Source organism: Dermochelys coriacea, chromosome 7 (assembly GCF_009764565.3).
Source record: "Dermochelys coriacea isolate rDerCor1 chromosome 7, rDerCor1.pri.v4, whole genome shotgun sequence".
In the NCBI taxonomy this organism is placed as follows: Eukaryota; Metazoa; Chordata; order Testudines; family Dermochelyidae; genus Dermochelys; species Dermochelys coriacea.
Window position 1 is genome coordinate 103,544,278 of NC_050074.1, and position 18,449 is coordinate 103,562,726.

Sequence of the window (18,449 nt, forward strand, 5' to 3'; positions counted from 1 at the left end):
AATCTACTCTTCAGGTCTGGGAAAGGTAATCCCAGGATCACAGCAACATGAAGGTGGAACAGATGCTTTAGCATAAGGAGTTAGCACAAATTGTAAGGTATCAATCAAGGTAGAGTGGCCTGTTAAACCTCTGTAGCCACTGCATACAGTGAATAAAGGCGCTTCTGGAATTAAAATATATCCAAAAACTGCTTAAAATGCTCTAACATGAAAACCCATTGTTTCTAAGTAACAGAATGTGTAATGTAAAGCAGATCAGATCTCAGCTTGTCTGCTGCTTGATGGATCTCGGCCAACAAGTTTGGTTGCTACTTTGCCTTATGCATTTGCCATATGGCAATGATAGTTCCAGGTCATTAGAGTTATCTGCTTAGCAATAAATTCCTTTTATGCTCTAATTATGTTGTATTATAGGTGGAGTTAAAGAATGATTACAAAAAAAATATGATGAGCTTCAATCATTATTGCTGATTATTAAATGAGAGCATCTTTAAACTTAAAATGTTTTGGATAAAGCTTAAAAATGGCAGTTCTAAAAATAAAATTAAAGTCAAGATAGAGAGAAAGTTGGGACATTTAGCGGATACAATTATTTATAAACAGAAGTGTAAAAGATTCACACATTAAGGAAACATCCTTTCATAAAATAGATCTTTAGGAATACCATGGCAGTGTTGTCTCCTAAAATTTAATTGGTGTTACCTGTCCTAAATCCAATATTTTAGAGGCACGTTCATCAAATTTCAGCATTGCTTGAGAGATCAATTACTTCATCATTTGGTATTATAATAGTAATGATAAAGTTTCACACGCCGGTTCTGGATTCAGAAGATGACAAAATAGTAATACTTCATTGATCCTTTTTTAATGTCAGGTTATATGAATCAAATACCTTTTTTTCAAATCTGTAACTGCATTTATCAAATACTAAGAGAAACAGAAAGTCAGACAAATGCTACATAGGGTAAAGATGCCAAAGTTAAACTTACCACAACATCTGACCTCATCTTTCCAAAAGTCTTGATTAAATGAGCATAATGATAGTCTTCCATTTGCCTTAAAATGGCTGTCATGCTTGCAACGAAGTTTCCCTATTAAAATAATATAATAATAATAATGGTTTAACAGATGGGGCTAAACAGTACCTGCTATCAAGATGTTGTGTCACTAGGCTCCAACAATTTCTTTTGGTATGTCAATAAAATGGACTAGTCAAAGTAAAACTTTATCATTAACATGTCATTAATAGAAAGAAATCCAAGGGTCCATGCATAGTCTGCTGCTAGTGAATAGGCACTTAAACATATACAAGACATGAAAATATAAAATTTAAATTTATTTGTTTCATACTTGAACAGGCATTTCAGTCCTTATTTTGGACTATATTTTGATACAAAAACTATCTGGAGATATAAACCTTTTCTGCATTACAGACTTTAAAATCTAACAAACACATTACCAGTTCTAGTATCCACATGTGGGCAAGTCAGTATAGTCTGCAATGAAAACATCGCTTTAAAAATCATTACAATGGATATTGTAAGAATGACCAACTTTATGAAAAAAGCTGTCATCAATATACAGTCATCAAAAATATCATCTGACACACCGTATCTCTAAACTCATGAAAAAGGTTTTGCAAGTGTTATTTTTTTTTAAATCCCAATATTTAAATTTTTCTGCACCGAAAAGTCTTAACCCCAAACTACATTCTGCTAAGAAAAAGCCCTATTGGTACTAGCATATCTAGGGTATCATCAGGTTTCATAGTAGAAGCCGTGTTAGTCTGTATTCGCAAAAAGAAAAGGAGTACTTGTGGCACCTTAGAGACTAACAAATTTATTAGAGCATAAGCTTTCGTGAGCTACAGCTCACTTCATCAGATGCATTTGGTGGAAAAAACAGAGGGGAGATTGATATACACACACAGAGAACATGAAAAAATGGGTTTTATCACACACACTGTAAGGAGAGTGATCACTTAAGATAAGCCATCACCAGCAGCGGGGCGGGGGGGGAAGGAGGAAAACCTTTCATGGTGACAAGCAAGGTAGGCTAATTCCAGCAGTTAACAAGAATATCTGAGGAACAGTGGGGGGTGGGGTGGGCGGGAGAAATAACATGGGGAAATAGTTTTACTTTGTGTAACGACTCATCCATTCCCAGTCTCTATTCAAGCCTAAGTTAATTGTATCCAGTTTGCAAATTAATTCCAATTCAGCAGTCTCTCGTTAGAGTCTGTTTTTGAAGCTTTTTTATTGAAGGATAGCCACTCTTAGGTCTGTAATCGAGTGACCAGAGAGATTGAAGTGTTCTCCAACTGGTTTTTGAATGTTATAATTCTTGACGTCTGATTTGTGTCCATTCATTCTTTTACGTAGAGACTGTCCAGTTTGGCCAATGTACATGGCAGAGGGGCATTGCTGGCACATGATGGCATATATCACATTGGTAGATGCGCAGCTGAACGAGCCTCTGATAGTGTGGCTGATGTGATTAGGCCCTATGACGGTATCCCTTGAATAGATATGTGGACAGAGTTGGCAATGGGCTTTGTTGCAAGGATAGGTTCCTGGGTTAGTGGTTCTGTTGTGTGGTGTGTGGTTGCTGGTGAGTATTTGCTTCAGATTGGGGGGCTGTCTGTAAGCAAGGACTGGCCTGTCTCCCAAGATCTGTGAGAGTGATGGGTCATCCTTCAGGATAGGTTGTAGATCCTTGAGGATGCGTTGGAGAGGTTTTAGTTGGGGGCTGAAGGTGATGGCTGGTGGCGTTCTGTTATTTTCTTTGTTGGGCCTGTCCTGTAGTAGGTGACTTCTGGGTACTCTTCTGGCTCTGTCAATCTGTTTCTTCACTTCAGCAGGTGGGTATTGTAGTTGTAGGAATGCGTGATAGAGATCTTGTAGGTGTTTGTCTCTGTCTGCCGGGTTGGAGCAAATGCGGTTATATCGTAGAGCTTGGCTGTAGACAATGGATCGAGTGGTATGATCTGGATGAAAGCTAGAGGCATGTAGGTAGGAATAGTGGTCAGTAGTCCCTCTCCAAGGAGAGACTGCTGAATTGGAATTAATTTGCAAACTGGATACAATTAACTTAGGCTTGAATAGAGACTGGGAATGGATGAGTCATTACACAAAGTAAAACTATTTCCCCATGTTATTTCTCCCCCCCCCCCACCCGCCACTGTTCCTCAGATATTCTTGTTAACTGCTGGAAATAGCCTATCTTGCTTGTCACCATGAAAGGTTTTCCTCCTCCCCCCCCCCGCTGCTGGTGATGGCTTATCTTAAGTGATCACTCTCCTTACAGTGTGTATGATAAACCCATTGTTTCATGTTCTCTGTGTGTGTATATCAATCTCCCCTCTGTTTTTTCCACCAAATGCATCCGATGAAGTGAGCTGTAGCTCACAAAAGCTTATGCTCTAATAAATTTGTTAGTCTCTAAGGTGCCACAAGTACTCCTTTTCTTTTAGGGTATCATCAATGACAGTTCTATTAGTTTAGTAAACTTGTTCTAATATCCCCTGTTAAGAATATGTTAAGTGGACTGCTCATGATCAAATAGAACATAAACCTTTGGAATGATTCTTAATAAATCAACAAATTTGTCTGATTTTTAGGAAATTCTCAAAATTCAAAGGAAAGTTAGAGAATAAATAGGTAATGCTCTTTGATTTCTATACTCCCTTACATAACATTTCAAATTAATCTTTTTTTCTACTTTGAAGATTATTCTATTTCATGCATAGTGTGATATAAATTCAATTTGAGTGGCAACATAACACATGAGAAAGTATTTTTTTGATTGAACACTTTCTTTCTAAGCAGGATATTGATAAATTCTTGCCATTTAAGGCCTTCAATAGTTAGCACTCCAACCTCTTTGCTACACAAATCTCAAGTACCTGAGGTCAAATATCAGGCCATGGAAGAGGCTTTACTTGTGCATCGGTGTAATTGTTGATCCACCACACACGCACCCTGTCCCCAAACTTCCTAACATATGCAACTGACTGATTCCTTGTATTGGGTTTCTGCATACCCTTCCTCCAGGGCAGCAGACCTCATACTTGTTCTGCTGCTTAGCTGGCTTTGTTTGTTTGTTGCTGGCAACAACTGAGAGATGAATTTTGTACCAAGGGAACAGATAATGCTAACTTTGTATTTGAATGGAGAACTAACTTGGGAAAACGGTCAAACCTTATGGATTTAAACATGCACTTTTCAGATGCATCAACACTTAGAAATAAAGTTTATCTTATATTAATTTATCTTGTATGTATATTTGTGGCCAGTTCCCCATTAAACGGCTAATTATTGAAGATTAATGTTTGCAAACATGAGCCCTCTCCTTCATATTCCAATACCTCTAGCTCTTGCCTTGTGATCATAATCCTCTCTTTATAACAGCACAGTGTTTGTCTGTGAGAATTACTACGATCATGCTGATAAGCAAGAAAAGAAAATGAGTCATTGGAGACAAAGATAATTACATAAAAATATCTTATTAATTAGCATGGTAAGAGTTAGACAAGATACATGTAAGGTAAATACTTTATACTTAAATGTTGTGTTTCCATATGAACCATAAAATATTTTCCTTTTTTTAAACTAATGTTTATTAGTGAAAGAAAAACACAGGAACAAACACACTACATATGAACTCACCATAATGCAAAGTAAAGAATGAAATATATCAAAGAGTACATCCAGGTCAGCAACAATCCATAAGACTAGGGTATAGGCCTTTATCCAACTAAGCACAATTTAAATAGTAATACAGGTAAGTCCATGGAAATAAATATACATAAAGAACACACAAATAAACAATATACCCAAAATGAAAAGAACAAAAGCCCCACAAAATATTTTGAAAACACAAAACCTCAAAGTCCAAAAAAGGAGATGGGATGCTTGGTAACAGCTGACAATGTTAGATGGGACTACATTTCCACTAGGAGATGAACTAGGGTTGCCAACCCTTCAGGATTGTTATGGAGTCCCCAGGAATTAAAGATTAATCTTTAATTAAAGATTGTAATGCGATGAAACCTCCAGGAACATGTGCAACCAAAATTGGCAACACTAAGAGGAACACAGAGTCCCTTAGCCATCTAAAAATCTGTTCATCCATAAAGAACCTGTGTAGGGCAAAAACTAGATGCTCATAAAATGAAGACAAGAGACAGTAATCAAATCATCTGAATGGTACTCGCTGTATCATACCATCTGACCAGTATGTGTTTCCATTACCCCACTTCCTCCTGAATGCAGGGTCAAAAAGAGAGAGAGGAGTTCATCTTTATCCTAATTCTGAGGGAGTGGGAGTTTGCGGGGGAGGGCTGGAGGAGGAATGGGGCCTTTGCACTATTTCATCTTAAGTCCATTAACGCCATCTTAAAATATATATAAAGAAGAAAATCATACAAAAGTTAAAAGTACACTATAAAGCTTCAACCATTTCCATTTATTTTAAATCTCAAGGAGCATGGGTGTTCCAAATATATTTGACTATGCTGTATTAATTTAAATGACCATCCCTATAAGATGCTTCGAATTGAAAAAACCTCATTAAACTTATTTTTGCTTTTCATGTGTCTTTAGATTTAGTAATTTTAAGATTTTTTTCCATTTGCAGCCAGCACAGTGTGTTATTAATTACAAAGCTGTCTAAAACTGTAATTTTATAACAGACACAAGGTGGGTGAGGTAATATCTTTTATTGGACCAAATTGTCTCTCTCATATCCTGGGACGAACATGGCTACAATACTACAAACATAATTTTCTAATACTTAAGCTTATTTCATATGGCCTATTAGCTATTTAGCAATAACTAGTAATATTAAACACTTGTCTTAAGTTGATTTTTTAATGTTTAGTTGGATTCAGAAAATACCATAATCTCATATAGCAGATCACTCCAGGCAATACAAAGCAAAAAATCTAATTTTCTAAAAAATCAATTTCAATTTTACTGTAGCAGTAATTGCAGACCCATATTTATGTAACAAATACTGCAAAGGGCAACATATGGGACTTATTGTTGCCCTTTGCAATTATTAGCTATTCATTCAGTGTCCAGGTTTTCATTGCAAGCCCTTCACACACTTTCATATTTACAAAGCAGGAAAACAAATACTATAAATGAAATACTCACAAATGACTAATATGATCACTCCATACAATATAAGAACAGAGCACTTCATGTATTTTTGTATGTTTCTTAATATAATTAAATTTCTTTCTAGCACAAAAATCACCAGCCAGCACAGCTGCTAACTTAATCCTTTTTTTCTTATCAATAAACCAGGTACACTGAGGCAAGAGAGAGTTTTTGATTCCCAAAATAGTATTTTGTGATGTGCTGTGTCTGCAACCACATCTTAATATAAGCAAGAATAATTCATTCTTAATAAGCTCTCAGTGGCGAAGAATCAATAACTCAGCCCATTTAAAAAAATACTGTTGACTTCTTTTGATAAAGGATTCTGTTATTACTTGGATTACATATTTTATTTGAGAGTGATTGTCGTCTTCTTTTTTTAGAATGCAATTTCAGTACCTAATTCATAACTTGTTAAAATTTCTACTTTTTTAAATGAAAAAAGGTGGAAATTGCATATGGACTTAACGAATCAACAGAATGAAGCAAATATTACATTTTCTTTAAGAACTCAATATTCAAACTATTGTTAAAAGTGTAAATTCCATTTTAATTTAAAAAACTTTTCCCTTCACCAATATCACTAGGACAGCGGTTCCCAGACTTGTTCCGCCGCTTGTGCAGGGAAAGTCTCTGGCAGGCCGGGCCGGTTTGTTTACCTGCCGTGTCCACATGTTCGGCCGATCGAAGCTCCCAGTGGCCGCGCTTTGCTGCTCCAGGCGGCGTGGGCCGAGGGACATACGGGCCGCTGCTTCCAGCAGCTCCCATTGGCCTGGAGCAGCAAACCGCGGCCACTGGGAGCCGTGATCGGCTGAACCTGCGAACACAGCAGGTAAACAAACCGGCCCGGACTGCCAGGGGCTTTCCCTGTGCAAGTGGCGGAACAAGTTTGAGAACCACTGCACTAGAAGATTGCAATATGAAAGCCAATTTCATAGAATCATAGAATATCAGGGTTGGAAGGGACTACAGGAGGTAATCTAGTCCAATCTCCTGCTCAAAGCAGGACCAATCCCAGGCAGGGCTTTGTCAAGCCTGACCTTAAAAACCTCAAAGGAAGAAGATTCCACCACCTCCCTAGGTAACGCATTCCAGTGCTTCACCACCATCCTAGTGAATTTTTTTTTCCTAATATCCAACCCAAACCTCCCCCACTCAACTTGAGACCATTACTCCTTGTTCTGTCATCTGCTACCATTGAGAACAGTCTAGATCCATTCTCTTTGAAACCCCCTTTCAGGTAGTTGAAAGCAGCTATCAAATCCCCCCTCATTCTTCTCTTCTGCAGACTAAACAATCCCAGTTCCCTCCTCATAAGTCATGTGTTTCAGTCCCCTAATCATTTTCGTTACCCTCCGTTGGATGCTTTCCAATTTTTCCATGTCCTTCTTGTAGTGTGGGGCCCAAAACTGGACACAGTATTCCAGATGAGGCCTTGCCAATGTCAAATAGAGGGGAACGATCACGTCCCTCAATCTGCTGGCAACTTCCCAAGGGACACCAAGAGTTTTCTTTGCCTTGAATACCAGGAAAAACATAGAAAGTGGGAAACAAATAAGCCATTATGTGTATTGCACTTGTAAACTGGTGTCTCACATGAAGTTTATCCATCAGTCTGGAACAGCTACCAAATCAGCTGCTAAAAACTGGGTCTCACCCAAAGAGAGAGAAGCAGCATATGCTTTTTTATTTTGTTTCTTGTGCCAAGATACTCTGCTTTAAATAGCCTCTGGTAGTTCCCAGAAAAAACTCAAGCTGGAATCATTAAACTATTTATCTACAATGAGAAAACCTCTTTGAAAGAAATGGAACAGAATGGAGCGATGTTCCATTATTATTATTACTACTTGTATTATCGTAGCAACCAAAGGCCCTAATTAGGTTTTAAAGACGCATCTAATTTTCCTCAGACTCTCCTCAAAATTTACCACTGGACTCAAACCACTATGATAAGTTTCTCTGTAAGTTATCATTTAGGCAGAAATCTATAAACAAATTAAAACATGTAACTAGAATTAAAGGGCCATTTAAGTTTTAATTATAGTGTTGTTACTATCATATTTTCTAATTGATGCCTTTACTTACATCTGTGCAAAATGAGTGAAAAGTAGATATAAGATGCTCCTAAATAATAAATCCATATATTAGAAAGCAATGATCTACTTCTGGAAAGTAATTAGTGAAAGTGTCTCTCTCAATTTTTGACATCCTAGTTGAGATACCTGAAAGGGGACTGATTTGCACGCACTGCAAATCCCCTTTAAAGTTCAGTGTTCAAGTATCACATTCAGCACCCAATAATCACTAGCCACTTTTGAAAACCTGGCCAGTATGTAAACCTGAATTAAAAGACAATTTGTCTTAGAGACTGGGAATGGATGAGTTATTACACAAAGTAAAACTATTTCCCCATGTTATTTCTCCCCCCCACCCCACCCCACCCCCCACTGTTCCTCAGATATTCTTGTTAACTGCTGGAAATAGCCTACCTTGCTTGTCACCATGAAAGGTTTTCCTCCCCCCCCCCCCCCCCCGCGCAGCTGGTGATGGCTTATCTTAAGTGATCACTCTCCTTACAGTAAAAAAAAAAAAAGGAGTACTTGTGGCACCTTAGAGACTAACAAATTTATTAGAGCATAAGCTTTCGTGAGCTACAGCTCACTTCATTGGATGAAGTGAGCTGTAGCTCACGAAAGCTTATGCTCTAATAAATTTGTTAGTCTCTAAGGTGCCACAAGTACTCCTTTTCTTTTTGTCTATTCAATGTAATGCTGATAAATAAGTTTACACATCATTTTACTTAAGCAAACGAAGTGACAATCTAATATGGTACAAAACAGAGGATTTCCAGCATTTTGCATTCTGTAGACTACTTTCTAAGAGAAATTATCTTTCATCTTCCTGTCTGCAACCCTTCTCCTGCTTGGCCTCAAAGTGCTTCACTTTGTATATTCCCACAAAGGGGTCTGCTGTTTGAGAACCACTGGTGCAAAGTATGTGCTAAAACACATACAAAGAAATAGCATGCAGTTTTTTGCAAGACAAATAATGCCATTTTTTGGTTAGCATGCACTATTCTGGTTAATCTAATAAATTCATATATGGTATTTATCACTAACTCTTGGTAAAAATACATTAGTGTGGATTTCAAATAATAACAGATTCCTATAATCATCAATCAAAGTATGTTGCAAAGGTTAAGACAAAACTGCAATAATGCCAAAAAGCAGGCACTGAAATTAATCTGCATGCACGTATTCAGGTCCCTAGAAGCATAAAAACTCATTTCTGCTAACAGGCTTTTCATAGCATTTGAGAGAACATTATGCTCAAGTACTCTCCACTGGTCAGTGCGCAGTAGATTAGAATCAATGCTATTATTTTGTCATATCAGTGTCTGTGCAGCATTTAAAACGTTTTTGACAGAACTTCCCTCAGCTTCTAGTAGCAAGACGTCAATCTATATTATAATATAAAGGGGGATTGAGGTAAAAATACATATATGCTCTCAGTATTAAAAAATAGATAGCTATTCCCAAAATATGAAATCTGAGAGTAAATTCAATAGCATCTTCAAAAAATAAAGTATTTTAGAGAAATGGCAGCAGAATTTAAACAAGAACAAAATGTTAATATTTGTAATCTTTTTACTGGTTATATGATGTTCTGATATTCTTAGGGCCCAATCCTGCCATCCTGAATAAAAACAAATAGAACCAATACAACATTTGAGTTTATCTCTATGAGATAAAGGTAGCAGCATTTATAAGATTTAAATGACAAATGTTTGTTTTTTCTGTGGCTGCAGACATAATTATGAGAATACTTCTTCCCCTCGCGTGATTGCCCATCCAGATCAAATAATGCTAAGTGTTCCAACATTGTTTGAATTTACGTATTGTTCTCCTTTACAATTTCCCTGGACAATATATGTTTTCTTTCTTTTGTATATTAACCTGAAGCAGATGTCTCACCATTGGTTCTAAGGTAATAACCCTGTCTGCCTCAACTAGAAAAGCCATATGAAGCAGTCAGGTTTCTGAAGACTGGTGAGGAAGGAATTTATAGGTGAGTAATTCATTGATTCAGCGATGTATACACTCCATTTTGCAAAGATGACTCTCAAATCCACATTTGGTCTGTGAGTACTGGATCTCTGAGCTAGTAGAAATATGCTTAGAAAGAAAGCTCCTATGTACCCTGGTCTTCATACATCTAGCTCTATCCTCTGACCAGTAGACAATATTGCAGCATTTTACATTTTGTTAAACAAAGTCTGCTGATTTTTTAAAAAGACAAATAAATTATCTGATATAACAATAAATTAATGAAGTCCGAAATATATTTTTCATTTCCATATGTTGTGCTGTAGAAGAATGAGACTATATTTTTGGTTTTGGTGTCTGATTATGTAGACTATAATGACATTTATATCCTAGAAACACATTTAAACAAATGTTAAATTAAGTGTTTTGTTCAAAGTTAAAATGGAAGGTATACTTCCAAACTGGACCTTTGTGGGGAACTATTCACTGTGGCTCTTAAATAAGGCAGACCAGCGGTGCCAATCTGGGAAGATCTCCCTAACTGAATAAAAGAATTAAAAATGATCATAATAAGCAGCATTTATGGTAAACTGAAGCATCACTAGTAACAAGAAAATTTACAAAAAGAAAAGGAGTACTTGTGGCACCTTAGTACTCCTTTTCTTTTTGTGAATACAGACTAACACGGCTGCTACTCTGAAAGAAAATTTACACGGATCAAAACTAAAGAAAATGGTTGAAAGACATCACATATATGCTTCTCAGTTTCCTCAACTGTATTGTGTGTATAGTGATTCTTACCCTCTTTTGTAGAATGTTTTGAGACCCACAAATAAAAAGTGTTATACAGGAGTTAAGTACTATTGTTAGGGAAAAAACTGAATCCATAATGGGGAAAGATTTTAATTATCCATGTGTATTCTCTTTTAAGGCGCGTCTGGGCCAACATGTTTTCAAACTAGTCTCCATGAAAACATAGCATTGTTATGAACTATTTATTAGAACTGCTATAATTATGTTCTGTCTTAATGTTATTGACAGAGTCTTAGTTTATAAGCCCCAAAGATATCATTGTAGTCATCTAGTCTAACCTTCCATACAGCACAGATCATTGGACTTTCCTTAATTCCTGTTTCAACTACAGCATATCTTTAAAAATAAATTATAACCCTGATTTAAAAATTGCCAGTGATAAATAGTCCACCACAAACCTTGATAAATTATTCCAATAGTTAATTACTCTCTCTGTTAAAAATTTGCCCCCTTATTTCTAGTCTGAATGTGTATGCCTACACTGCGGCTTGGAGTGCGCCTTCCAGCTCATTAGACAGACACACACTAGCTCTGCTCAAGCCAGCATGCAAAACTAGTTTGGACACAGACATATGTAGTGGCTCGGGCTAGCCACCCGACCCCAAGTCCATACTCTGGAGGCTAGCCGGAACCACTGCTCGTGCCACATCATTCACACTGCTATTTATAGCACAAATCTGTCTACTCAAGCTGGGAGACACTCTCCCAGCTGCAGTGTAGCCATACCCAATTTATCCAGCTTCAGCTTCCAGCTATTAGATCTTGATATACCTTTGTCTGCAAGATTGAAGAACTGATAAATAAACTTTTGTTCCCCATATATGTTCTTATAGGCTGTGATCAAGTCAACCCTTACCTTGCTCTTGGTTAAACTAAACAGATTGAGCTTTGGGAGACTATCACTATAAAGCATGTTTTCCAATCCTTTAAATCATTCTCAAAGCTCTTCTCTGAACCTCTCCAATTTATTAACATCCTTCTTGAATTGTAAACCCCAGAATGGGAACACAGTATTTCTGTATTGGTCACACCACTGCCAAATACAGAGGGAGTATAAACTTCTTACTACTACTCAAAATTCCCCTATTTATACATCCAATGGTTGCATTAGCCCTTTTGGCCAAAGCTTCACACTGGAAGCTCATGTTCAGCTGATTATCCACCACAACCCCCCCAAGTTGTTTTCAGAGCCATTGCTTCCCAGGATAGAGTCCTCCATCCTGTAAATATAGTCTACCTTCTTTGTTCCTAAATGTATGACTTTACATTTAGCCTTAGTAAAATGCTTGCTGTTTGCTAAAGGCCAGTTTGCCAAGTAATCCAGATCGCTTTGTACCTGTATCACCAACCTGTCCTCTTTATTGTTTACCACTCTCCCAATTTCTGTGTCATCCACAAACTTTATCAGTAATAATGTTATATATTAATTGATGAAAATGTGAAATAGCACAGGGCCAAGAACCAATCCTTCCGAGACTCCACTAGAAATAAAGTGGCTCTCTCTACGATTCCCATTTACAGTTACATTTTGAGACCAATTAGTTAGGCAGTTTTTAATCCTCTGTGTGTGTGTGTGTGTGTGTGTGTGTGTGTGTGTAATATTAATTTTGTATTGTTCTAGTTTCTTAATCAAAATGCCATGTGGTACCCAGCCAAATGCCTTAAAGAAGTTTATTACATCAACACTATTACATTTCTCCACTAAACTTGTAATCTCATCGAAAAACATACAAGGTAGTTTGACAGGATCTATTTTTCATAAATGCATGTTGATGGGTTTTACCCTCCTTTAATTTTTTTATTAATTGAGGACTGTAACAGCTGTTCCATTATTTTGCCAGGGATCAATGTCAAAGGTGTTTAATGTAATTCTTATGAAAATACATTCCTAACCAACTTTATTTCTAGCAGACACAGAGTAAAGCTTCATTAATTTGTTATGCCTCACAGGTGTTCTATTCATGGATGAACCATCTGAATGTTAGCTGCCCATACAGCTTGAGCAGTTGCAACACCTACATTGCTTGACTCCATGGTTTGTGATGCAGCTGTCACAATTATCAACTATTCCAAGTTTACGTGCATGAGATTAGGCATATCCAAGACATGAAAGAGGGCTATTTATAGTATTTTAGGGTCATTATGTCAGAATAGTGTTCAATTTCTGTATATTGTTATCATCAATATTATCAATTTCTGTATATTAGTTATTAGTAAAAGAATTGTTTTACAAAAGTAATTTACAATGGTACAACAATAATCAGGTGTTTTAATTGCTAATGTACTGATAATCTGAATAAAAGCACATAGCCTACCAAAAGAAACTGCAGCTTCCACTGCATTTCACAGGAGAAGACTTATTATTTAGAGCTTATTACTGCTGGCAAGAACCAAAATCTATGATCACTTTCCACCTCATTTCCCTGATAGTCTGCTCCCATTTAGTCTGTCTGGGCAGAGAGAAACTGACAGATTCCAACCCCTCCCCAGCAAGTCAGATAAAGGTAAGGATACTCAACCAGCTCCACTCTCATCTGCCTACAGATGTACAAGATCTGTGACTGGCTCTGATCCCTTCCCTTTACCCACTGAGATCATATTTCCAGTACAAGTTTCAGGCATACTTCTGCCTTCTTGGACTGCAAGAAGTAAACATTATTTTCCCTTCTAAGAGACTGAGAATTATTTTGAACTAACATGTCTCTGATTTGAGTGTAACATGAATATTTTTCTATCTTGTTTCAACAGTTTACTGTCTATTAATCCTGCATCTTGTGTAAGTATATTTAATGAACATTCTACTCATTGCAGAAACTAAAGAATACACATTTACTGCTTTAACTCCATTTAAGTAATACTGACCATAAAGCATGGAACTTCTAGGGTCAGACAGATGCCAAAACTTTGAAGTGTCACATTAGGAGAATTAGCAGTGGGTGCTAGGGAAGCGCACTGTTAGTCATGTGAAAGACATCTTTTTTTAAATCTATCATCATAGATATGATACCTGACAATATCTGAGAGAAAAAACAGTTTATGATTTTTAGATAAACTGATCAATTATTCTCATGTTAACGACCTGGCTGATTATTTATTTATTTATAAGTGTGTTGAGAGATGGATAGGTGCGTGATGTAAATAGAAAGAATGTGTCTTCAGACCCACTATACATAGACAAGAGAAGTGTGCACTATGCAAAGCATATGAGAAACAAACAGTGAGTCAGATCTTCCATTGCTGTAATCAGCATAGCTCTTCTGAAGCACATTTACTCCACTGAGGTTCAGGCCCATTATATATAATTTACAGATTGAATAAATATTTATTTTGAAATCAGATATAACATGTTCAAGTTAAAAGCTGATTAGTATTTATATTGGTATAAAAGAATTATAAAGGACCAGTAAACAATACAACTGGTCCATTTACTTTTAGAGACACATCCCATCTTGCCCAGGTGGACATAGAAAATCCTAAATGCACAGGAACCTCTTGTTCTGTATTGGGAGGGGACGGCAGTCCACAGAAGACCATCCCCATAGTATGGCGGTGATGTTGTGAGGATAGGCTATTTAGAGACCAGGAGATCAGCCATTATACAGATCTAGAAGCCTGAAATACCTGCCTTGGAAAGTCAATGTGCAGTGGCTCATTGGTTATAGTACTGGGAGTACAATAACTTCTCTTCTGCTCCATGCCCAGCTGCTGGAACAGAGAAAATAATTCCTTTCCCCAAATCCTTTTTTATAAGTCCATTAACTTGTTTTTTGTTTATGGGATGAATAATAGTTGGGTTGCACCATTTGACCCTTATGAATTGCATAACACAGCACCCATCTTAAATTATAGTACAAAACTGAGACCCAGTAGTGACTTCATAGAATCACAGAATATCAGAGTTGGAAGGGACCTCAGGAGGTCATCTAGCCCAAACCCCAGCTCAAAGCAGGACCAATCCACAACTAACTCATCCCATCAGGCCTTTATCAAGCCTGACCTTAAAAACCTCTAAAGAAGGAGATTCCACCACCTCCCTAACTAACGCATTCCAGTGCTTCACCACCCTCCTAGTGAAAAAGTTTTTCCTAATATCCAACCTAAACCTCCCCTACTGCAACTTGAGACCATTACTCCTTGTTCTGTCATCTGCTATCACTGAGAACAGTCTAGATCCATCCTCTTTGGAACGCCCTTTCAGATAGTTGAAAGCAGCTATCAAATCCCCCCTTCATTCTTCTCTTCTGCAGACTAAACAATCCCAGTTCCCTCAGCCTCTCTTCATAAGTGATGTGCTCCAGCCCCCTAATCATTTTTGTTGCCCTCTGCTGGACTCTTTCCAATTTTTCCACATCCTTCTTGTAGTGTGGGATCCAAAACTGGACACTACTCCAGATGAAGCCTCATCAGTGTCGAATACAGGGGAAAGATCATGTCCCTCAATCTGCTGGCAATGCTTCCACTTATACAGCCCAAAATGCCGTTAGCCTTCTTGGCAACAAGGACACACTGTTGACCCATATCCAGCTTCTCGTCCACTGTAACCCCTAAGTCCTTTTCTGCAGAACTGCTGCCTAGCCATTCGGTCCCTAGTCTGTAGTGGTGCATGGGATTCTTCCGTCCTAAGTGCTGGACTCTGCACTTGTCCTTGTTGAACCTCATCACGTTTCTTTTGGCCCAATCTTGAGCCACATTAAACAGCAGGCACCATAGTTACTAACTAAATATGCCAATTTTTTTAAAATAAATGAGTGCATGAACGTCGGGTCCTAAATGTACATTTATGCACCCAGATACGTGGCCTAATTTTCACATCTATTGAGTAGAGTGGTGCAAAATAGAAAAATAATTTTGTGGGGGGAAATGAAATTTCAAAGTTGTTTCCTTTTTCACAGGGATCACAATGGAATAATTTTACATTTTTGGTGATATTTTAATTGAAATTTTTGATGAAATCACTACTTATATTGTTCATTTACCAAAAAACACTGCTGTCAATGAAAACCAGGTTTTTGAAGAATAAAATTTTTGCTAATAGTTTCAAAAATAATTTTCCATAAAGTTTAAACAACAAATGTTGTGGAAATTTTTTATGTCAACATTTTTTCATGAAAAGTTTCATTGTTGCAAAAAGCCTACTACAACAAAAACACTTTTAATATGAAAAATTCCAATCAGTGTTGAGCAGCTTGCTGTTCCCATTGAAATTACAGTCCTCAGCACCTTTGACAATCAGGCCATTTATTTAGGTAAGTAAATACGGGCCTCGGGGGACTAACCTGAGGTACCCATTTTTAAAAAATCTTGGAGGAAGTATTTACTACTTAATAGGCAATCCAGAGAACAGCCCTGACAAAGCCTCCTGTTGGAACTTCAGGGTTTGTTGTTTTTGTTTTTACACAATCTAATCACTCTAATATCACATACATATTGATGAATAAGGCCGTAACAAATATAGGAAAACTCTTTTCAAATTTTTGTTAAAGGAACGAAATAGAAAATCAGATTACTGCCATGAAATTTTGTAAACCTTGATCTGAACTATGAACTCCATCAAACTGGGATGAACTCCAGCATTCTTTTAATCAGTATTTAGGATTATTATAAAATGGTTGAAATACAAGGCCTTCATGCCACTCAAGTCTCACATCAGGACATGCAGTGAGACATGGCCAGAGTGGCAGAACAGCAGGTACCATGTGCTTCCAACAAGTCACAGAAAGGGTCTCCACACAACCCCATATAGCAGGAAGATCAACCTTTGATTATAGCTTGATCGATACATTCTCATAGGAGAACCACACACATGGAATAGTTTTCACCACAGGAAAACAGAGGTATCTAAAACAACTACTACCTACTGTTTATGCTTTCACTCAGAAAGAGAAAATATTCTTTGAGATCTTCATAAAATGGTATTGGTTAGACATCCATTAAAATTTACTGCATCTTGTAGTCTCTTACAGTTAAACTGGAATCCAATCTAGTGCTTGATCCAAAGCCCATCGACATCAATGGATGTCTTTTGACTGATTTTAATGACTGTGATTCAAGCCCTCAGATCAGCAGTTAAATCTGAAATATATTATGAAAAAAAAAATTACTGTATGTAAGCGAGTTGTTAAAATTCTGACCATGTTTCCTTTATTTCTACTACTATATTCACCAGATCAAAGAGCAGCTACTTCAACCTGCCAACAATTGCATTTAACAATTTTACTTTGTTGTTTGGTAAATGAGAGTAAATATACATTAGAAACTACTACTAAGAAAATTGCAAATAATTAAAATCACTCCTATTAAAGTGAGTTTCAAACTTTTTAACTGAAATCCTTGAAAATAGACTGTAGACAAACAAAGTTGCCACTAATTTTATTACAGGATTGAAAATGAGGAACTATAAAAAAAGATTTCACAGACTACAAAACGTACATATGAAATTTGTTATACGTGAATGAGTTATACATAAAAATATAGTGTTATGTATAGTGTTAGGTACTGTACAGACGACCCCCACCCACAAAATTGCTCTTTTGAGTGCAGTCTGCACAGTTTCCTGTTATGCTGTTACAAAGCCACAAGTTGTGGAAGCTCCCCAATGATGTTAGATGCTTGCTTAAAGCTGCATTGCTCTATATTACCAATTGTATTCATGCTTATGAATACGGAATCAATTAATGTAAGCAACGAGTGAGAGAGTGCGAATAACAGCCAATGACAAAACAAAGACAGAGCATTTTTACAAGCAATGTCCTCTGGGGATGCTAGTGCTCTCCTTATGATTTTTTTTTTTTTTGCTTTAAATACAGATTTAAAGTAGTAATGACAAAGTTATGTCTGGCAGTGAAAAATGTTTTCAGTGTTGCGGTGGGTAAAAGATATTGATTACAGTAAAAGTGTTAGTACATTCACAATTCTTGTCATTTCATTAGTAAGTCCTAGTCCTCTAAAATGTAAAATATGATTTTGAATATGGGTTGCCACATTCCACTCTTATAAAATTTAAGATATGTAACCCTATAGCACTGCAACATGTAGTTTAACAACATGGACTTTTGTGGTACAAATTACAAATGACACCAAAAAAAGTAATGGATGTTGATATGAAAACTATTTTCCTGATGGCACATCCATTAAACTAAAGTGGCCTGTTTGCAAAATATAATAGTTATAATAGTGCTTTCTCATAAAACAACAGAGTCTGTATAATGTTTAAAATAATTTTGTTTGTATCTTATAGAATACAGAATAGTTACATTATAGTAATTTTCCTCACAGAAAGCTGAACAATCCTATTTGAAGATGACAATATATCTTTTCCCAAATAGCTACAGTTCATCATTTTGGGCCTAATTCTGCAAGGCTCTGAGTGTTCCCAGAGTGGTGCTTGGTACTCCCAGCTTAGAGTGGAAGACCCTCAGCAAGTGTG

The 18,449-nt window shown here is 36.9% G+C and overlaps 1 protein-coding gene across 1 annotated transcript in view; it reads right to left on the bottom strand.

The window, feature by feature from the left end:
• DOCK1 (dedicator of cytokinesis 1) overlaps positions 1-18,449 on the bottom strand; it is a 578,721-nt gene that overhangs the window by 264,872 nt on the left and 295,400 nt on the right. Inside the window, 1 exon segment of the mRNA XM_038408546.2 lies at positions 990-1,091. Coding sequence (XP_038264474.1) covers positions 990-1,091 — 102 coding nt within the window.